Source organism: Lampris incognitus, chromosome 17 (assembly GCF_029633865.1).
Source record: "Lampris incognitus isolate fLamInc1 chromosome 17, fLamInc1.hap2, whole genome shotgun sequence".
Classification (NCBI taxonomy): domain Eukaryota; kingdom Metazoa; phylum Chordata; class Actinopteri; order Lampriformes; family Lampridae; genus Lampris; species Lampris incognitus.
In genome coordinates, this window is record NC_079227.1 from 24,202,270 (window position 1) to 24,226,035 (window position 23,766).

The 23,766-nt window shown below is 42.5% G+C and overlaps 1 protein-coding gene across 1 annotated transcript; it reads right to left on the reverse strand.

Moving 5' to 3' along the window:
• Window positions 1-1,388: 1,388 nt before the first annotated feature.
• On the reverse strand, window positions 1,389-23,556 carry arhgap27 (Rho GTPase activating protein 27). Its single transcript, XM_056296825.1, has 17 exons — window positions 23,376-23,556; window positions 20,332-20,796; window positions 19,648-19,887; window positions 18,516-18,596; window positions 17,918-18,040; window positions 16,981-17,067; window positions 16,013-16,080; window positions 15,758-15,845; window positions 15,169-15,270; window positions 14,776-14,874; window positions 13,807-13,912; window positions 13,364-13,498; window positions 6,386-6,484; window positions 6,214-6,291; window positions 5,844-5,975; window positions 5,577-5,682; window positions 1,389-4,993 (listed from the first exon to the last, which is right to left on the reverse strand). The coding sequence occupies exons 1-17, from the start codon at window positions 23,448-23,450 to the stop codon at window positions 4,816-4,818; spliced, it is 2,262 nt and encodes a 753-aa protein (XP_056152800.1). The 5' UTR covers window positions 23,451-23,556; the 3' UTR covers window positions 1,389-4,815.
• Window positions 23,557-23,766: the final 210 nt, after the last annotated feature.

The following is a 23,766-nucleotide window of genomic DNA, read 5'->3' on the forward strand; positions in this document are numbered from 1 at the left end:
TAATTGTTGCACCCTCTCCAGACCGAGGGTCGTAACAGTCACTCCCGGTGAAAATCTTAGCATCTTCAACTCTGCCACCTCCTGCTCTGCCTCCTGTCTTTTTCGTCAGTGCCACTGTCTCCAAACCATATAACATACGTTAGAATTTATTCGGCAAGGTGGGGCGGAAATGACGTCAAAGCCGGAGAGCGAAATTGGAAATGAGAACGAAGACACGCGCGTTAGAAAATAAAAAATAAAAGGAAGAATACATGAAATTGCTCAATCGATTCAAGTCAGTCTTTGGGCACATAGGAGACGTATATCGCTGGGATGACAGCCGTGACAAGAGAAGACGGGATTTTCAAGGACCCACATGAGGTCGGAAAGTCTGTAGGGCGAAAACTTGGGAGATGTACGATCGGCCAGGACATCTAGAAGCGGGATGGTTATCGTTGATTGTATATCAAAGCGTCAGAGAGATGGCGCCCTTAACATTGGCGTATTTATAAACTATCTCTGTGTGACGTCCTTCCAACGCGGATTAAAAGCAAAGAAGAACGGAGCGATAAGGGGGCGTGCGACTTTCAGTTGAGGCCGAGTCATTTCGAGATGCCGCAGGTGTGCGTGACGCAAGAATGACGACTAGATTTCAAGAAGAGAAGGGGGACTAATTCTGCGGTTGTTTTTTTTTAAGGGGAATTCCGGGAAAGCGTGCACCTTGATTATGTGAGTTACAGGGTGAGGCGATATGAAAATACCGCTCAGATGTTTTTGCTGTCAAGAATATGGACAAGTTGTTGCAGTTTGTAGAGGAGTCAGAAGACGTGGGAAGGACCAGTTGCAATGTGTAAAATTGTAAAGTTGAGAAAGAACAAGCACATTGCCTGCACTGCAAGGGAAATCATGATCCGGGGGTCGGCACAGTATCCAAAAAGAATTAAGGACGAGAAAGTGAATGAGAGCAGAAATGGGATTGTCGTATGCTGAAGCTGCTAAGAGAATGGAGAGAGAGACGACGAGATGGTGGAAGAGCAAAAAGAACCGGAGCAGAAAAGGAATGGAGCTGACCAGAATATCTGCATGGACAAGAAAAGATTTTTGGCATTCATTGCCATGGTCATAAATTGGGCTGCTGAAATTAAAGGGTTGGAAAGAATCAAGATGGTGCTGGACGCTGCCAGGAGATACCTGAATGTTTTGTTGACATATCTGGAGAAGATGTAGATGTTACACTGCGGGAAGGATTTGCATCGACTCAGACTGGCGCTGGGTTGTAGAATGGACGATGTCGTGAATGGGATCGCTGTGGATGTAGTGTAAAGCAATACTGTGAAGTTCTTTTATTTCAGTAGGTGGCGGTAATGCAACATTTTGGATGCCAACAAAAAACAAGAAGACAAGGGCAGTCTGCTTTTAATGAATTCTTGTGTGATTTTACATTAATTGATGGATTTGTGATATTGGGCAATACAAATAAAATCGACTTGACTTGACTCGCCCATCTCAAAAGGCATGCTTGTCATTTGGCCCTCAGACTTAACAAGTAAAATGGATTTTGTGATGAGAAATCACAACGTCGGCAACTTCTTTTTACAGTTATTTTTTTATTAAAGAGTGCTTTAATTTTCAGCATAAATATGCTATCTATTTCTATTTACAGAGCAAAACCTGGTAAGAGCCATGTTTCTTCATCATGGTCAGTACTGGCAAACTGTTTCTAAAATATATTGCTAGTTTATCCTATGGCGTCATTACGGCTCACTTACAGCTCATCCAAATAAAATGGAGTCTGACCATCCACCGGAGAGAATCTAGCAGATAAGACAAATAGGCTATATATAACAGTCTCTAATTCACAGCAAGTCGTGTTAATTTTTTATACATTTCTAAATAACAAAGATTTAAATGGATAAAAGTGAGACCTAAAAATATACATTAACATACCTCAACAGTTATTGCCATATGTTATACCGTTGCCTCAAATCAAGGCAAACGTTAAAAAGTCTTTTGAATTTTCTAAAACACAAAAACATTTGTTTGATCATTTGTTAAAAACAGAATTAATGCTTTCCAGGTCTGACATATGTGCTATAACGGTCACTCCAACAAAACAAAAAGTCTTATAAGTGAATCTTGCAGGATGTGACTTGTAACATTGGCGTGAGAAGAATCTAAAATCTAGTCCTTCCTCTTAATTAGCCATCTTTGCAACTCTTTTGAGATGACAAAACAAGCCACACTGATGTTCAGGTGTGGCTTGTTTTGAAACTCTACAATACTGCCAGTGATGATCCAAGTGTAAAGGAGCTAACAGTTGGGGATAACACAGTGGTTATTCATGCTTAAAAAATTTTAAAGAGGAAAAAAGTATCAGGAATCCTTGGTTTATCTTAACTTGCAAAGCATGTTCACTCATTAGGTTGTTCAAGTGCACAGGAAGTTAAATGAGGCACTCCTCGTGTAGTTTAAACTATTTGACACTATTTCAGTTTTGTCCAGAAAAAAAACTGGGAACCCACCCAGTGGTGAGCACTGTTGCCTCACAGCAACAAGGTCCTGGGTTCGAATCCCAGGCTGTTCCAGGTCCTTTCAGTGTGGAGTTTGCATGTTCTTCCTGCGCCTGCATGGGTTTCCGCCGGGTGCTCCGGTTTCCTCCCACCATCAAAAAGACATGCATGTTAGGGTTAATACTCCTATCTGTGCCCCTGAGCAAGGCAATGGAAAGAATAACTGGGGTTGGTCCCCGGGCGCTGCACTGTGGCTGCCCACTGATCCTATAAAATAGGATGGGTTAAATGCAGAGGATGAATTTTGTTGTATGCTTGCTTGCAATGGCAAATAGGAAAAACAATTGAACGCAATTAATATGGTTATATATTACCATCTTATTTTAATATTGAGTTTCAAAGCTTTCGTTTGAGTTGGAACTGAAGTTGGCTTGTAATTGGTCAGGGTTAATAACCAGTCAAAGGTTTACAGCAGTGAGTGATGGCAGATATTTTGTATTCAGTTTTATCCATATGACACTGACATGCATTTTGATTTGGGTATTTGAGTAGGATGCTGTCCTCAGCCTATCTCTTACCTCTGCACACATATGCAGCAGCCATTAATTTTACATTTAATTAAACTTGATTTTGTTAAAATATACTTTTGCACTGACAGCTGTAACCCATGACCAGGCCCGTGGCTACAATTTTTTTCTGGGTTTTGTTTAACTTTTTATAAAATGTTAAATGAAAGTAGCAAATTTACCGAAGTGTATTTTGGCCACCAATGGAGTTTTTGTTTTTTCTCGAAAAGTGGGCACATGCAGGTTATATTCTGAATTTAAGGTCAGAATTTCTGAAAAAAATAAAACAAAGAATTTCTCAGAAAAAAGTCAGAAATAACTTTCGAGATTTAAGTCAGAATTTCTGAGAAAAAAAAAGAGTCAGTTTAGGGTTTAATGGGGCTATCCATTAAAATGGGTGACATAAATGCTCTTATCAAATTACATTTTGGAATTGGATTTAGTAATAAGACAATTCTTTCTGTTGGCACAAATCACCTTATTATAACAAGTATTGGCACTTTGACGTGACCAAGAAGAGTGGGGTCATAGGAACGCCTAAGATACTGCACAGAACCCTCAAACTCACAGGCCTCTGGTAGAGGACCTGAGCTTGAGTGAGGACACACACACACACACACACACACACACACACACACACACACACACACACACACACACACACACACACACACACACACACACACACACACACACCAATCAACCAAAACATTAAAACCACTGACAGGTAAGTTAATAACATTATGTCATTACAATGGCAACTGTCAAGGGGTGGGATATATTGGGCAGTAGGTGAACAGATGTGTTGGAAGCAGGAAAATGGGCAAGCATAAGGATCTGAGCAACTTTGACAAGGGCCAAATTGTTATGGCTACAGGACTGAGTCAGAGCATCTCCAAAGTGACTCAAATTGCTGAAAAAGTTAATGCTGACTATTATAGACAGGTGTCATGACACACAGTGAATCACAGCTTGCCGTGTATGGGGCTGCGTAGCCACAGCTGGTGAAAGTGCCCATGGTGAATCCTGCCCAAAGCACCTACAATGGGCACATGAGCATCAGAACTGGACCATGGAGCAGTGGAAGAAGGTGGCCTGAACTCATGAGTCCCATTTTCTTTTACATCATGTGGATGGCCGGGTGCATGTGTGTTGTTTATCTGGGGAAGAGATGGCACCAGGATGCACCATGGGAAGACGTCAAGCCGGTGGAGGCAGTGTGATGCTCTAGGCAATGTTCTGCTGGTAAACCTTGGGTCCTGACATTCATGGTGATGTTACTTTGACACATAGCACCTACCTAAACATCACTGCAGACCAGGTACACCCCTTCATGGCAACAGTATTCCCTGATGGAAGTGGACTCTTTCAGTAGGATAACGTACCCTACCACACTCCACACATTGTTTAGGAATGGTTTGAGGAACATGACAAAGAGTTCAAGGTGTTGCCTTGGCCTCCAAATTCTCCAGATCTCCTGTGGGATGTGCTGGAAAAACAAGTCTGACCCATGGAGGCCCCACCTCGCAACTTACGGGACATAAAGGATTGGTCTGCTGCTAAAGTTTTGGTGCCAAATACCACAACACCTTCAGAGGTCTTATGGAGTCCATATCTTGATGGGTCAGAGCTGTTTTGGTGGCACGAGGGGGACCTACACAATATTAGGTAGGTGGTTTTAAAGTTTTGGCTGATTGGTGTCCATAGAATCTGTTAATGGAAATTATTCCCCAGAACTGCACTGGAGGGTTATGACCATTTTATCTGGAATGGAAAATGTGTTCGTATTCATTCAGGATGAGTTCCACTATCTGGTTCTGAAAGACCATGTGCATTGTAATGTTGGCCGATTCCATCTCTGGTCGAAGCAGTGTGGGGCCAAATACAATTGCCACGTTCTGCACAGTCATACGATTATCTTCCCCATAGTCAATGACCCTGAGGGAAGAGAACAAAATATAATTGAGCTCTGTTCAAATCCATTCAACTATGATATCAACTTTTGTTTGTACAATTTAAGCTCTCATTCTTTTTTTTTTTTTTTGGCTTTTCCCCCCATTTTCTCCCCAATTGTATCCAGCCAACCACCCCACTCCTCCGAACCGTCCTGGTTGCTGCTCCACCTCTGCTGAGCCGGGGAGGGCTGCAGACTACAACCTCCTTCCTCCAATACATGTGGAGTTACCAGCCGCTACTTTTCACGTAGCACATGGGAGGATCACGCTATTTCCCCCAGTTCCTCCCCCCTTGAACAGGCGCCCCGGCCAACCAGAGGAGGTGTTAGTGCAGCGACCAGGACACATACCCACATCTGGCTTCCCACCCACAGACACAAGCAATTGTGTCTGTAGGGACACCCGACCAAGCCGGAGGTAACACAGGGTTATAAACCGGCAATCCCCATGTTGGTAGGCAACAGAATAGACCGCTACAGTACCCAGACACCCTAAGTTCTCAAATTCTGCCAAAGAACATGACATTAAACTAGTGACAGTAATAGGTATAAAAACATCACACATACTTGCGTAAATGGCCAAACAGCAGTTCCATGGTATCATGATTTGGCGGAGGAAGTACCTTGACCAGGTCATGCATATGAGATACTTTCGTGTTGTAATCAGCAATTCCTAAAACAAGGTATTACAGATTTTCAGTCCAAACAATTCAATATATAAGCTCCAAAATTTACAACTGTGAACTATATTAGAGTCAGTTCTTAACTATAATGTGGCATTAGGGGGAATAAGTAAGTCTTGACACAATCACAGAAGTCTGTGAATCTCCTTACTGATGGCTGAGATGAAACCATTAAAGAAGCTGTAGGGGAAGAGTGGCTCAAGAAGCTCTCTGAAAAACAGCTTCAGCGCCCCAGTAATGACATGAACGTCCTCCCACTGGCCATCTTCTAAGTCCAGCTCCTCTGTTCAACATAAGTAGAGCACAACTCATTGCAGAACAACAGAGGGCGCTGCTGTATTCAGTGAGACACTGCTCATAATTATGCCATTCAATGGAAAACGACAACTTCTTCTAAAAGAGAAGTGAGTTAAGACTCACTTCTGCCTTGTGTTATATTGCCTCAGTTGCTTTGTAAAATGTCAATAACCCCATAGGAGGAGGCCACTTTACGATGAGCAATATGCACTGATAGAACTTACCATGATCAGCCTTGTACCGCAGCTTCTGAATAACAGCCAGGTTTCCACTAACTCTGTAGAGCCCATCAATATCTAAACCTGTGAACCAATGCATCAGGAGATCAGTAACCTACTGAGAGGATGAACAAAGTGTGATTCCAAAGGGAAAAAAAATGAAAGCAAGTTGGGCTACCTCTTTTTTCCACTGCAATGATGCACTTCTGCACAAATCGGGGAACTGTGGTCTTCTCTTGTGCGCACAGTGTGGCCAGGTGGGATCCAAACACATTGTCTGTTGTGAATTAGAAAGAAAGACAAATGGTATGTTTAAAATCCTCAAAAAAAAAAAAAAACACATCTCCAAAAAAAAAAAAGAAAAAAAAAGCAATGTCAGAGAAAATAATGGAAATTTAAATCAAACACATTGCTATTAGGGCTGTCACAATATCAGATTTTCACTACACAATTATCGTGGCCAAAAGAATTCATGTTAACAATATCGCAATATCTATAGAAAATTAAAAAACAAAATAATAATGCTATTAGTCAAATTCATATTCAACTTTGTTTACTGTGCATTTTGTTTCTTTTTTGGCAAATGAATTACATTCAAAATAAGTGTAGGGAGGTGGAGAGAGTCTGTAGCTACAACTGTACAAAAGCATGTAAAAAGAACAATTACACTTAATGGATAGTGAAAAGGCAACCAGATGAACTGATAAAAGATCCACAATGCCTAACATCTGCCATCAATACAACTAACCACTGATATACTGTGCTTTAATGTCCACTGACCATGCCCTTACATAACGTCCTCCTCTTTCCATTTCTCATGACATGATTTTGCGTGGCAGTAGTAGCCACTCACTGTGGTAGTAGCTAGCTAATTTAAACTAGTCTGTGTCAATCTCAAACCCCACAAAAGACACATGCATTCCGAATACACATGACCCTTTGTTATTTTTTTACAACACAAACGAATTTAAAGAGAAAAGTCGCGTTATACTAGAGATACAGGGTATGTTAGTCTTTAAGAGAAAAAAGACTCACACATGTTTAAATTCAAACAAAGTCCAGATGCTGCAGGGAACGTTGTTTTTATAGCAATGGGTACGTGACTAGCATTGTTTAGAAATAAGGTCATGTCATCAGCAAGTTGATATCCATTTCCGTCCGTCCATCCATCCATCCGCTCATCCTCATAATTGTGGACGTAACTTGATATGTAGAACTTGGAAGTTTTCACCCATTTGCTGGTAGGTGCAGGTGAAAGTTTGTTGACAATTCTGTGCAGGGCGTTGACATTTATCCATGGTAAATCTTGCAGGCATCGCGAAAAATATGCCATTGTCAATAGCACCCGCCAACAAACAGGAAACTGGTATGACCGCTGCAGTAGAAACCGGAAGTCAGTGGACTAGTTATGCACAGAGTCGATTGGCCATGCACTGGATGACTGAGGTTAAGCACCAAATTATGTTATGTTTACTTCTGGTTCTGGTTGTTTGAAATTGAGTTACCTGCACTTGAATTAAATTAAAATGTAATTTAAAAATTAAATGTGATGTAATGAAAGCGGCTTACAAAAAATAAAATTTTATGGTGACTGAAACATGTAATGTTATGTTGTTATTTAGCTTATTCAATTTATGTAAAAGCTAAAAGAATGTTAAATTAAGGGAACTTGGATCTTAACATGCATGTTAATGGTACAATACAATAGGTGTTTGCTTTTGGCCCGTGGCCCACTATTAAGTTTCAGCTTTGGCCCTCTGAGGGAAAAAGTTTGGGCACCCAGTTGTTGATTGATGGCAATATTTTGTTTTTTATCGATTGCTACAGAAATTAATCAGCCATTTTTTATCATCAGTTACAATGCCATTAACATGAAGCTGTATGTTAACTTTCCCATGATAACTTTCTAAATAGAAAAAATAGAATTTTGTTCACCTTCTTCAGTCCACCTTTTTCTCAATCTTACAAAAGCACCCTTTGCTTTATTTCAATATATTTCATTCGGTTTAAGCTGTTCTGAAATTAACTAGTCATTTCTCTTCTGACATATTTGTAGGGCTTTTCTGTAACAGAAACCAACCTTCTTCTAATCGATGATTTTTGCTAAGACACCACAATAATTTCTCAAGTATTGGCTTGCTTTGACTTCAAATAATTTCCAATTGCTACAAAATGAATTTTCAGATTTTGCTTTGTTCCAGCTTCGCACTGTAAGTTTTTCAGTGTCTAATTTTACTATCTAATGCTGTAACAGCAAACTATTAAGTTTCCAGTAAGCGCTTCTGCCTACCTTAGTACCGACAGAGTGTAAGGGAATAGAAATGGAGACTGCATTATGATCGGTTAATGGTGTTATAATGACAGATTTTCTATAATGACCCATATATCAGTTAGTTAACTGATATGGCGATGATATATATGATATATGAAGATGGCAGCACATATTCACGTATTTGCAGCGGCCTCACCCAGTACCGATGTGGAAAGATGGCAGTGCGAATTCACTGGCAGTGGCTTCACCCAGTACTGTCCATGCAGTGTCTTTGTCCACATCTGCATCTAAGTTTGTGTCTTCATTTGAGTCCTGGGAGAGCTGGCGCTGGATCGGCTGGGAAAGCTTGGTCTGCTGGTTCCTGTGGGCCCAGAGACCACGGCCCTGCCCGGAGCTGCGCCGGAAGAGGTAATACCGAGGGTGGTCTGACAGGATGTGGAAGTGGAGTAGGCTAAGCTAACTGCTAGCCCATGCAGACTGGCAGTTCCAATAACACTGAGGGTGGTCTGGCAGCGGCCTCGCCTAGCATTGACTGTGTTTTTAGTGTCATCGTGTGGAGTGCGGGTAGGTGTGTCGAAGTTGTCTGGCTGGGAGAGCTAGCGTTGGACCAGCCTGGTCTGCTGTGTCCTGTGGGCCCAGGGACCTCGGCCCTGCCCTCCCCCTGCGCCTGAAGAGGAAACACTGAGGGAAGTCTGACAGGATGCGGAAGCGGGGCAGGCTATGGTAACTGGTAGCCCACGCAGACCGGAAGTTCGAACAGTCATTAGCTTGCATTTGTTCTCCTGGACAGTGATTTTTTTTTTTAGTTTGGATATGTGTTCTTGTAGTTCTTGTAGTTTTTGGATATGTGTTTTTGTCTTTGGGTTGCACTGCTGTGGGCTGGGGGAAACGATAAATGACAAAAATTACAAAGTGTTCCTGATTCCTGGTATATTGTCAGTGTTAATATTTTTAGATAATAGCCAAAAGTCCAGTCGTGACTGTCTGGTGGCAGTTCTATTATGCGAAGTGAAAGCATTTATGTTAGGATTGTTATTCCTCCATATGTCAATTAAATTAAATCTTTGCATAAATACCTTTAAGTTTTCATTTACCGAAGTAGAGTCTCATGGAGGCCGGCGACCCATATTATGACCTAATATCAAGTTGAAATTCCCTCCTATCGCTATACCAGAATTTGGAAAGTTATTAAGAGTGTGTTGAATCTGATTCTCTAACTTTTCAAGAAGCTTTTCATTCTCAGATTTAGAGTTATAGCCATATATATTAACAATTATAAAAGTGAAGTTGTCAATGCTGAAAACTTGATAAAGAAAATGACCTGCGGTGTCACGGACAAAATGTAGAATAGTTCCAGAGAATGTGGTGTTTTAGAGTGGCAACACCAGCAGGGTGTTCAGAGCCATGTGCCAGCCATGGATGTTACCCCACTGACACCTCCATAGCCTTGCATCACTGGTAAGAGTCTGGCTCTTGAATAAAACAAAAATCAGTTTTGTGCTGCTTAGCAAACAAAAATATAGCTTTGCGCTTTATAATATTTCTTAACCCCCTGGCAATGAGAGTGACAATCGATAAGGACGTATCAACAACAATAAAATTATCAGAATGGGAGGTAAATTTCGGATGAAAATAGGACATTTAACCCTACGTAAAGAGCTGCAGCATTTTAAATTTTTATATGAAATGATTTAGCGGAACATAGCATAACTATGAAATTAACGAAGCATCTTGGTTTTCTGTTGATAACAAATACAACAAGTTATTAATCATTCAGAAGAAAAAGAGTTTGTAAATACTAGCCTCAGTAACATCGACCGGAATGGGTTTCGTTAAAGGAACAGTGTTGCTCACTGTCAACAAAATAATTTACCTGACTAGCATTACTTGTGCTTATCAAACTTTCAGGATAAAGACCCATTTCAACAACAACAAAAACTCGAAAAAAACAAAGTAGGTCAGTATGGTTAGTGCAAATCAGCATTTCCCAGTTTTAAACATACACCATCAAGCAGGACCTCAGGTAGCATTAGCAAAGGCTTGTCCACTGATGAAATATGCCGTCTTTCCTTGTTCGCGTGCCTTCGCCACCAGTGGTCAGAGCTGTATCCTTCTCTCCCTAATGGAGTGGAATAAATCCTCAGCAAAGCACCGGTTTTTGTTATGGAGGAAAGTGGATTTTTTTTTTGCTGCTTCCCAAACTGCATCCCGGTAGATACGTGAGATGAATTGGAGAATAATCCCTCGAGGCTTGGAATCATCCTTTCTCAGTTGGCCGAGGTGATGTACTGTATCAATGATATCAGGAAACTTGGCTTTGTGCTCGGGTAGGACAGATTGGCAGATCTGTATCACCTCTCTGTGGAACTCCATAAATGTTGTTACATCAGATTTGCTTTCTTCTCTGCCATGCAGACTCTTTCTTCGAAGTTTGTCATTTTCCCTTTTACAACTTGAATCTCGGCGCAGGCAAAGTCAACTGTTTTCTTTAGACCTTCGATTTACATTGCGTTGTCAGATATCAACCTCTCTACGTTCTTTTCCAGAGCATCAATTTTGGTGTCACACATCACTGAGGTTTTCTGCACAATGTTTATGCTGTCTACGTCTAAAGTGTGTGACAACATGCTTTACTTCAATGCCGGGGGTTTGGATGGTGTTATAGGTCATAGGTTCTCAACCTGAGGGGTCGTCAGATGGTTGTGGAGAAAACAAGCACAAAACCATCCAGAGCCATGGTGCACCTGATGCAAAAAATAGGTGTACTGTGTTTTTATAATTGCTGGGCTAAAAGCCTCTCTCAGCAGCTGCTGAACACCTTCTCCATAAACTCCCACAACACCCAGAAATGTCCTTGCTGCATCTACAATTATGTCAATTCTCTCCAATTTTCTTTCTACTCCAGCAGTACAGTTAACTACCATTGCCAAAAAAGGCCAAAAACTTCATCTGGTCCTTACAAAAGCAAAACTCGGCATGCTTCCTGACTAACTTGGCATCTTGTCTCATGTCATTCTTGCTGTCTCTCTCCATTCTCCTAGCAGTTTCAGCATACAACAATCCCTTTTCTGCTCTCATCTTATTCACTTTCTCTTCCTTAATTCTTTTTGGAAAATTTGCTGACCCCGGATCATGATGTCCCTTGCAGTGCAGGCACTGTGCTTGCTCTTTCTCAACTTTACAATTTTCCACATTGCAGTTGTCCTTCCCACATCGTCTGACTCCATTACATACCGCAGCAACATGTCCATGTTCTTGACAGCAAAAACATCGGAGAGGAGCTGTCTCATATGTCCTCTCCCTGTATACTCACATAATCAAGGTACACTCTACGGCAATTCCCCTTCAAAAGTCAAACACACAGATTTACTGTCCTCCTTCTCCCCTTATCGGAATCTAGTCATTCTTCTTATCTCACACACACCTGCAACATCCCGAAATGACTCAGCCTCTACTGACAGTGGCATGCCACTTATCACTCCCTTCTTCTTTACTCTTAGTCTTAGTGGGAAGCAAGCCACACAGAGATAACTTCTGAATACCTTGATCTTAAGGGCTCTTATCTCTCTGATGCTTTGAGATACAATCAGTGATAACCATCCCACTTCTAGTTATCCTTACATCGTTTTCCCCCTACAAACTTTCCGATCTCATGTGGGTCCTTGGAAATCCCGTCATCCCTTGTCACGGCTATCTTCCCAACAAGATACTTCTCCTCTGTTCTCAATGACTGACTACAATCGCTTGAGCAATTCAATGTATTCTGCCTCCTTTTCTTATTTTCAAACCCTCTCATGTCCTCATACTCATTTCCAGTTTCACGCTCTGACTCCGACACCATTTCTCCCATCATCCTCCAGTCACCATAATGATTTGTGCGACTCATCAAAAAGGAACGTAAGGGGCCGGTCTTTCTGAAAGCAGGTATATCAGAGCCATATCACTTGTTGACAGGACTGGTGGGTGTGTGGAGGTGAGTGAAAACAGACTAATAGCTGGAAACATATTGCTTATTGTTTATAATAACGTATTTTGAGCAATCGTCACACCAGTCATGGTGTCACATCAGGTGTGTGTGTGTGTGTGTGTGGAGGGGGCAAAGTGAGAATGGAAATAAACGGAACTGATTTAAGAGTGGGTTTCCTCGAGGTGCTCCGGTTTCCTCCCACAGTCCAAAGACCTGTAGGTCAGGTGAATCAGCCGTACTAAATTGCCCCTAGGTGTGAATGTGTGTGTGTGTGTGTGTATGGGCCCTGTGATGGCCTGGCGGCCTGTCCTGGGTGTCTCCCCACCTGCCGCCCAATGACTGCTGGGATGGGCTCCAGCACCCCTGAGACCCTGAGAGCAGGATAAGCGGTTTGGATAATGGATGGATGGATGGATGTAAGAGGCACTGGATTTACACAATATTATCATGTGTATTATTAACATGATATCAATATTCATTTTTTAAATATCACAGTTATCATCAATACCAGTATATCGCGACACCCCTAATTGCTATTGTAATTTTTAATATCATACTGTGGGAGTGCAGGAATGAGGAGATGGAGAGATCGAGTCCAGTCAATTCTGTTTACTCGCCACACAAAACGACACCGATACAGCACAATCTCTCGTGGCAACCAGCTAGCCGCTAGGCTGCTGCAAACATGGCTCCCCCCGGAAACCCTAAGCAGTGCCTACATCGGCACTCTGAATGTCTGCCTTAAAGGAGCAGCAGCCCCTGGTGAATCTACCCTCATTTGTGTATCACCACAATACTGTATGAATCTTGAGGATTTTGGCCTCTAGCTTGAAGGACTTAGTAAATAATTTAAAGTGGTACAAGCCAGGGAAGAAAAATGTAAATACTTTTAATCAAGCAAGGGCTTATTTGCATACCTCGGATGTAGCCTTTCTCTTTGACAGACTGTAGCGTTGGCCGTTTCATGAGGAACTTCATCAGTTTGGTCCGAACCCTTTTCTGGTCCACCTCTCCAGCAGAGCTAGATGAGGTGTTGACACTGGTTCGAGAGCCTGGGGAAGGGTAGTGAATGAGATGGGAAGCTTTGTTTTATTTGAGTGAAGTGTTTGTGCATTCATGTTATCAGTGTGCAAATCAGTCAACACCAATGGTGACTTTCAAGTCAAGAATCTGAGTTAGACACTAGTTATGACTGATCCATCATGATCCTAATTCTGGCCCCCCAAATTAGGTCTATCGCATCGTATTGGGTCAAATTTGACAAAATAGCACAGCTATGCCATTAATGTCACAAATAAACCTCACATTGTTGGATTTCACAGTTCCATGAAAAAGTACTAAGCCCATTTTTTTGGTTTACCTCTTTGTTTATCCAGGGTGCCTATAGACCTGTCATCTCGGTCTGTGCTTTGGGACCTCTCACAGATATCCCCATCCTCCTCCTCTGAATGATGGTCCTGATATTCCTGAGACCAATGCAAATGCACAAGCATAAGAAAACAAATAAGTCTCACACAGAAATAGAAATAGCCTTCAAATACAACAGTGTGTCATACAATACTAATGGAACAGTATCAGACATGCATAATTATTGGCAAAACATTCTGACCCTATCTTCCTTCTGCCATTGAAGTTCTATACTCACTGAGTTTAATTCATGTGGTAGTATGTATAATATGTGTACATATATAGTTACTGTATGTGAGGCTATACATTTTTTTATTTTGATTTTAGTATACTACATTAATCCCCTATATTAATTCCTCTCTGCGTTTAACCCATCCTAGCTGTGTAGTTAGCAGCAGTGGGCAGCCACCCTGCGGCGCCCAGGAACCAACTCCAGTTCGTCTTGCCATACCTCGGACAGGGGCACAGACAGGAGTATTAACCCTAACATGCATGTCTTTTTGATGATGGGGAAACTGGAACACCTGGAGAAAACTCACTGCAGACATGGGGAAAACATGCAAACTTCACATAGAGGATGACCTGGGATGACCCCTTAGGTTGGACAACCCTGGGGTTCGAACCCAGGACCTTCTTACTGTGAGGCGATAGAACTAACCACTGGGCCACCATGCCGCGACGTTATATTCTCTATATTTAAGGGGAAAACAAAAATCCTCCCACAGGACAATGAAGTATCTATCTGAATTGTTCTGACGCACACAAAAGTGTGCCTATTTTGCACTGTGAAAACGTGAGAGGAATTAATTATTTGCAAACATTATTTGGACCTGGTCTGAGAAGTATAAGCAGCTATTGTTCATTATTAGGGGAGTGTTGACTACTAAGTCAAGAATAAAGTACAATTAAGGAAGGGACTTACAAGTTGTCTTATGGTGTCCATTAAGACTTTTTGCCAGTCACTGATGATGCTCTCGGTATCATACTGTATCAGAAACTCAGCACCGGCCTTGCTTTTTAGCTGGGGGAGAGGAAATATGACATTGGTAAGGTCACATGACCTCACTTTGTATTTACAGAAGAGAATAACACAATAACTCACACTCAGATAATTAACATTAAGTGTTTGGGAGAAGCACAAGCATGGCAATTGTTAATTTTGGGAGTTTTGTGTGGTCCCCTCTAGTTTAAACGGAACATGGCACTAACTTGTCATTGTAATGGCCTCCAGTTCTAAAAATGGAAGCTCTGTTTTGGATAAGTGTCCGCCAAATGACATATTACATTACGTTTCACAGTAACAAACGTATCGCACCTCTAAAACATTCTTTTTGCTGGATTTGTCCCTGTTAGCCCAACCAATCGTTGCCCCTCGTAGGTCTACCGCAACCTCTGGGACGATCTGATTGGTCTTGTTCTGAGTAAAAAAAACAAAACAAAAAAACACAGCTGTTAAAGAAACTGACAACACCACATTCCAAGAAGTCAGACAGTTGAACAAAAGCCTTGACTGTCCCAGACTGTTCATAACCTGAGGGTTTGTCACTATTGACACTCTCCATAGTGTTGTTGGGACCTCAAAGTTAATGTCAGAAATTTTAATCAGTAAACCACTATCAAACAAAACACTGCAGGCAGCATCGATTTCAGACAATGTGTACGAATTTTAAAAAGCAGCATAAGAGCTGATGGTTAAATATCCCCATAACCCCGCCTGTTTATTCCCCTGACATCCCCCAGAAATGTACTGAATGCATTGTGGGCAGGAATGCAGAATTCCCAGTGTGAAACTCATGTACAAGTGTCAGAGCGGTGATGTCAGTGTTTATTAGAATTTAGCGTTAAGTGTTTTAAGTCTTCCATTAGAGATCAGCAAGTCTGTTATTAGCAAATGTTACTTATACCGAGGTTCCTGTCACTGCAGACTTTGGGTCTTTGTGAAATGTCAGCACCCCGCCATGGAGAACAGTCCATGACTGGACCCAGTTTTTCCTGATGGGAAGAACAATAAATATTATTTTTCTCTGAGGGAAATCAAGAGAGGGTCAATCAATGAGCAGGGAAGGATGACATCCCCTTTCCACACATACTCACAGGAGCTGAAATACATGAAGGTTTCATGGATAGCCATTATGCCACATAAGAGGGGCAAGAATTACCTTACTTTTTTGCCGTTCTCGGACACCTTTGTCTTGTTGAGAATTCCAGCTTTCTCCAAGTTTTGTACCTGAAAATTCAATATGCGCAATTTTCAGTTTTTTTTCACGACACTTTTCTTATTTTTTAAAACCGGGTTACGCAAATAGATGAGATGACTGGTGTGCACTTCTGGTTGCAATGCTGACTGCAAACCTAACGAACACATGAGGTATTCCACTCTCTATGGAAAGTGACAAATATTCTCCATTATTCTATATGCATAACTTTACATGTATCACATACAGTATAATGGCATAAATAACACCAATGGTTACATGAGTTCAGAGACTGTATGCTGTATTGTGACAAGGGGAGCCACCGATGTTGCAGAGCTATGGTTTTCATTCAGGCAATTAATCAATAACATCTGATTGTATGCCAACCAACTGAATCTTTGACTATATTTCGCAGGGAGTTATCACAGCAAGGTGAACATGGTGGTTTATTAGGCTGACGGCATGGTCCCAGCATGGATCACAACAATGAGAATCCCTCCAACAGTAAACGGGAAAGCATTCTGAGAAGGATGATATTTATGCTCTAGCAGATGCAGGAGATGAAACGGATATGTTTGGGTGCAACTTATGGTTCTTGGGTGAATTTATGTTGCCATTCTGGCCCACATAGATAGAGATAAACTGCTATCTATGGGCAAAGTGCTTATGATTTGCTTCATTAAAAACCCACATTATAGCGTAGCCAACGGGATGTCAGATAGTAGGGATTTCTCCAGGGCCTATACCCAACAGCCTTTGGAGACAGACACAGAACACCATTCAGACAAGGGGGAGGTCACAGTGCTCTGGGGCTAACTTTACAGATAACAGGAAACAAAGCTGTCATTTTTTTTTCCAGCCTAGGGCTAATCAAGTGTAATTGGTATCAGCAGATTGGATGGGGGGGGGGGGGGTTGGTGAGGGCCACTCACGAGATGCAGTGACTCTGGGGAGTTGCCTGTACTGGAGCTGTCACTGCCATAGTCTGACGCATTCCTCCTGTGAGCTGGAACAAACTTCTGATCCAGAGGAAAGAGAAACAAAATGGAAATTTCAGTATTCAATGTGCCATTCTGTTTACACCTTATATGTTATGATCTAAAATACATTTAGATTAAAACCATGGGAGCTATTTGCAGGATGAGCATAGCAAGGTTATTGACTTTTACAATTACCAGTGCAATATGAACGCTTAATACTAGTACATCAAAAAAGTCATAAACATTGAGGTAAAATGACTGATATCCAAGGTGCTTCCTCTCTCATGTCCCTCTCATGTTATTAATAGGTTTGTGCAGGGTAGCTTTAAAATAGAAAAAAACTGGAAACTTATTTCCCCAGGTAAGGTTTGCTGGGCCTTTATGTTATTTTCCAGCCATGCCCTTGTTCACCTTAATACAGTTTGATGCATTAACACATGGACCCTGCCCAGTATGGCCCCAGTTAAAAATTTGGAGCCTTGCTTAAGAAGACACTGACCGGCATTGTTCAGTGAAGGGACTGTAATATGTTCACTTTGCCTGCACAGTCCCCCCCCCCCATCTCAGCTGTTCCTTATAATCAAACCAACAATGTTCTGGTCACAAGCTTTTTTAAGAAATGACAAAAGCCCCTGTGCTGTAAACAGAATTAAGGGTGTGTACTCAGTCCATTTGCCGTGCTAAATAAGAGTTGAAAAGTGCAGGAATATCAAATGTTCTACTGTACATTGGTTGTCCCTCGCTACCTCTGCCTAACTGGAGCCCTCTAGCCAAGACAGCAGGCACAACTTGTATGCATGTGGGCGCGGTACCACATGTATGTGTGCAATCAAAGGGTGTGTGCCTGTGTGTGGTGTGTATGTGAGAGAGAGAGAGAGAGAAACCCTACTCCGTCTTCTTGGGTTGAGGTGAGCTGTGAGGGGCCCATTGTGTGTCTCCAGTTTTTTATGACTGAGATACCATCTGCCTCTACACCATTCCCCACCTTGAACTGGCCTGGCGCTACAGGGACCTGGGAGGAGACAAGAGACAAGACCTGATTGTAAGGTTTAGTTTAGTTTACACGGTGTCCAGAAAGAGTGACAGTGTTTCTGACTCCTAAAGGGGAATTAAAAAAAAAAACATGTTAACAGTGGCAGCTTTGTGATGCGTGTTTTATTGCTTGTTTGTTTTTTACTTTCTTAGAGAGGACAGTAAATGATGGCAGGAAAGACACAAAAGGCCTGGGTTTAAACTTGAAGAGGTTAGACCTGAGCCAACAAAGTAAATATCCCACGACAGAGCCACCAGAACACCCTAGCGTTATTTTAATTTTTAAAAAACAAACAAACACAATATTGGGAGTTACTTATGAAAAGTTTCAGCTAATATTTGTGAACATTTAAATGAGTTTCATTAGTAGGTGTGATGAACACAATGCTCATTTCGTATCAAACTGAGTTAAGACATCAGCTACTACACTCCTTCAAAAGTCAGCAGAACTTTACCTCAGGCAAGCTCCACTGGGACCTGGAGCCATCTCTCAGGTAGTAGTAGGTCTGCCCTCGGTCATCCAGTGATTTGATCCACTGTCACACAACACAGAGTTTACATTTACAACTGTTCAGTGGCACATTTCGTCCCATGAATTGACTGGCTTGAAATGAAGTTGACCCCAATCCATCCCATGGCACAGAAAGCTGTCAGCAAATAGTTTTCCTAAATGTTCACAGCAGGTATATGGTGAGCATGTGAATTATTGCTTATACTCCACAAATCTCCATAAGTGATGAAGTCATCTTTTGGAGAGTTGTTCTTTACATTTAAACCTTGTATATATTGTATTAGTAAATGTTAGAATAGAGTGCATGACCAAGTATAACATTAAGAAATACACAGTGAAAGAGAAAGTTGACCTTGTAGGGTAAAATCTGGGATAGTGGAGAAAAGTAGTTCTTTGAGTTATCACCAACACCAAGACCTCTCTCAAACCATGCTGAAGCGTGCAGGCAATTTCTCATGGATATTAAGCCTTTCTATGGCCTTGAAGCTACATCATTACTTCTTAGACACGTTCAAGCTTTTTTTTTTTTTGGAGTTTTCCCCCTTTTTCTCACAATTGTACCTGGCCAATTACCCCACTCTTCCGAGCCATCCCGGTCACTGCTCCACCCCCTCTGCCAACCCAGGGAGGGCTGCAGACTACCACATGCCTCCTCCGATACATGTGGAGTCACCAGCCGCTTCTTTTCACCTGACAGTGAGGAGTTTCGCCAGAGGGATGTAGTGTGTGGGAGGATCACGCTATTCCCCCCAGTTCCCCCTCCCCCCCGAACAGGCACCCTGACCAACCAGAAGAGGCACTAGTGCAGCGACCAGGACACATACCCACATCCGGCTTCCCACCTGCTGACACGGCCAATTGCGTCTGTAGGGATGCTCAACCAAGCCAGAGGTAACGCAGGGATTCAAACTGGCGATCCCCGTGTTGGTGGGCAGTGGAATAGACCACCATGCCACCCACACACACTTTCAAGCTTTTTAAGGAAATGTACAATAGCTGTGCAACAAGGTGTGATGACCGACACGTTTATCTCCTCCCATGACTCTATGCCCATGCCGATCAGGTCCTGTAGCTACCTGCTCCTGAGAGTGTTCGCTGGTGAACACCCAGGTCCCGTCGGGGTCTACAGTGAGGTTCCAGCCAGAGGGGGCACTCCTGTCCAGGTTAGCCCTGGGAATAATGGCCCGGGTGACTTGGCTGAAGGTGTACTCCTTTGGGAGAGTGGGAGGGGCCAAAGGGAGCAGCCCCTCCTGGACCTCTGGTGGAGCCGTGAGCAGATAGTCCTCTGAGGGGTAGTCCTCTTCAGGTAGAGGAGGCTGAGAATGTGTACATGTTGGATGTTAAAAGAAAAAAAAAAGATGTGCACATATGCACAAACATGAAAATAGATGTAACAATAGCACATAAACCATAGAGTGAACACCAGTCTATCCTTAAATAAATTTTTTCGATGGCTAAATGTTACTGAACATTTTGAGCATAGTCATAGTATACATAGCATCTTGAAAATATTTCTGGCAGGTTTAGAATGAGGTCAAAATCTCTCCCACTTCTTCAAAAGTTTTAAGGACATGCTGTGGAGGACATCCTGTGGAAGCATTGTGAGATTTCCCCGCCCAATAGAAATGAGCCTCATCTGTTATGTAGGTGCAGGAGCTGTACTTCCATGAAGAGCACACTGTATTTACAGCCTTCCCCAGAGTGAAGCTAAATAAAGGAAGAAAGAAAGTGGCTAAGTAGAGCAATCAGGCAGTCCTTACCGGCACATCCTCTGGAGGCCGGTGCCCACCCGGAGGCTCCATCATGACGGGGTAGGGGCTCAGCTGCTCTGGGGGCTCCCAGGACGTCTCCCCAGACATTGGATTGTAGAAGTAAGAGCGACCACTGGTCTCATCCACCAATTTCTCCCAGTCAGAGGACCACGCAGGGGAGGAGGCAGAGGATGGGGACAGGGCAGGGGACTGACCAAATGAGGGGGAATAGGGCTCCTCAACTGGGAGGACCTCAGGGTCCATGGGGGAGTATAGAAAGGGGTTGTCCCAGGTGGTTTGCCCCGTGGCAGGGTGGTAGTAGTACTCCTGTCCACTGTCCTGGTCAGTGTGCACCTCCCATCCCTCTTTGTCTAAGTCTTGAGGAGAGTAGGGCGAGGGAGGCGACTCGGAGATGCTCTGTCGAAGCTGTGCTACATTGACGTACACTGCTGACTGGAGATTTTCATTGTTCCTCTATGGAATAGCAAAAACAATATAAAGTGAGGTGTAAAGCGTAAAAATATAAAGTATAAAAAAAAAGATGTTTAAAAAAAAAAGGATTCCCAAAGCATAATCTGCAAGCACTAAAGTCAATCTTTGTGCATCTACAATGAAAGATTGTGTGGAACAAATGTGTACAGCATATAGGTCTTATATTCTACCCGTCACTTCTAGGTACTTAAAACAGTACATCACCAATACCACTACAGCACTATATACAGCACTATACTTTCTATTGCTGCCAGTGTCTTCCGGTACAAACAAGAACAGGAAGTAGCCTTCAGCTGAAACAAACAGACGACAGACACGTCTTCCAACAATGAAGATCATTACCCACTACTTGTTGACTTCAGTTCCACAGAGATATCTGCAAAAAAAAAGTTCTGTCTCGGACACTGCAGTAAAAATGCTGTACATAGTCAGTCAAAGTTTACAGATGTAACACGATGAGGGCAAGTAGAGAAGGACATCTAACCAAAACAACTGACCACAAACCAATGGGCACAGGACCAAAAGCTTGGTTAAACAGCACCACTATCATAGCTCCTATCTGTCTGTCTGTCAGTTGTGTCTAAGCTACAAATACAGCAACTACCCGTCCAACTGCAAATATCAAAGTAAAGCACGTTTGTTGTTCATTCCCTGTATGGTAAATTGACAATTTAATCAGATTTTAAGTTTGAATTTTTTTTTTGAAGTCTCGGGTCTTCTTGAAGGACATTAAAGTAATCTTTAAAGTTGTGTTACAATAATGACAATAACACCACATACTTTTTGACCTGCTGTAGCAGGTAGGTGTGCTGTATGCAAATAGTTGGTGAAATGAAAGGCCGCCTCTGTCCTAAAAACTTTTGGCACCAACGCTGCAGACACAGCTGCAGCTTTCACACTTGAACCGAACACGACAGAAATGAAGAAAATGATCTCATCTTTCATGAGGTCACTCCCGTCTCACCTGTGTCCCACTGAGGCGATGATTCCTCACTCCTGGAATTGCAGGATATCCTGGCTTGACGAGCCCTGGATATGCTGTCATGCTGCCACGGAGAGACACACCAATGCCTCTGCTACACTGCACTCTACCCTACCTCCGCTCTCTACACCTCCCCCATAGTCTATATTTACCAGGACCTCAATCATGTGTCTTTCTGTGCTACATCTGGACATCAATATGCAGTAGTATGTAGGAGAGACACTGTGTCAGCGCACCAAAGAAGCTATGAGTTGACTTGGTATTGTAAGACAGAGGTTGATCAGTTAAGCATGGGTGTAATAGCGTTCATGATCCCTCTGCACACCGCTCACTTTCTGATCATTTACTATTAACAGTTCGCCGCCTGCCTCTTTATTGATCACATTTTTGCCATGTGGCAAATCAATACACGTGATCAGACAGCTGACCCCAAAATAAGCAACGAGAAGCCAACTGGACTGTAACAGAGGAAATGAGAGTGGAGTCATCGATTACAGAGATGCTATAATGGGACTAGCAGGACAACTGCAGAAAAAAAACAAAAAAACCCCAAAATGTCTCACTTAAGGGTGGAGGAAAGTATGAATGTTAACAAACATCATCATTCAAGTTAAATTTTGCAATCCTATACTCGTGGGATACTTTAATCTGTATTGTAAAACACTGCCAACATCCCTCCCAAGAAACAACACATCATCTGTGTTTGCAGGGTGCCGAAATCTGTGACACTAAACCAGCACACAGTTTAAAAAAAGTGCAAATAACAAGTACAAAACAAAGATGGGTGGAAAAAAATAGCACTATGGACGGCAAGCTAGTATCTACTGGGATGTCGACGTTCAGACAAACATCCAGTAAGTCACATATTTTGAAGCAGCAGCTCCTTAACAGTTTTCTGATGTTAATCTTTAGGGATCAGTGGATCCTGCTCACGATTACTCATTGAAAAAGATCAATCTGTCAACACACAGCACGAGGCAGCACAGTGAGAAACCGATCTCCGACCTTAAACTAACCTAAGCTGCAGACAGAGAGCATCTGATGTCTCCGTTTCTGTGTCACGAGTGCTTCTGTAGAAAGGCTCATGCTCAGCGATTAAGAAATTTCAGTCTTGGTTTTGCACTGAGATCTTTTATAACTGTCAATGACTGAGTACTAAAACAACAACAAAAAAAAAAACTGGAAATGAAAGGTTTGGCTGTGACAGCTGTGTCAGCCTATTCAGCCGGTTTATATATAAAGTACATGAACGTAAATGAGAGCAGAGGTGGCATCTCTCTTAAGCAGGAAGTTGGTTATCAAAACAAGACGCAGACTGTCTATAATGACGATTCACAATGTAGCTCTAGAAAAAGCTAAACCGGGATATCCAAAAGGAGTTGAATCAAGTGCAACTGGACTTGATTCAAGTCCAGTTGCACTTGATTCAACTCCTTTGGATAACCATGACCTGGATAAATGAGAACATTCACAGACATAAAACAGGGATAGAACTTATACCTAAACCATCCTGTCCACAGCAGAGTCACATTTCTTGACAATGTAGGGCCACAGTTTTAAGTAAAAGGTGCATGCCTACCTGAGGTGCTATTGACAGAGTCAAGCCCCCCTTTGACCGGTGACTTTGCAAGCCCCTTGAATACATATCCACCATGTTTACGTTGTTCCGGTGGGTAGAGCCATGCAGCTAACTGGAAACAATGGCTTGTGAACGGCACTACTCACGCGACAGCACTGAACCGGTAAGGGATGAAGAGAGCACACACACACATGCCAATTTACATTAATACAACCTACACTGTACACACATCCTCCTCTCACGGCAGCTGTGACAGTTGCAGCCCAAATAGAAAGGAGAACTGTGCTGTTACAATAACAGGGGGAAGGGTGTGTGTGTGTGTGTGTGTGTGTGTGTGTGTGTGTGTGTGTGTGTGTGTGTGCGCGTGTGCGTGCGTGTGTATGTGTATGTG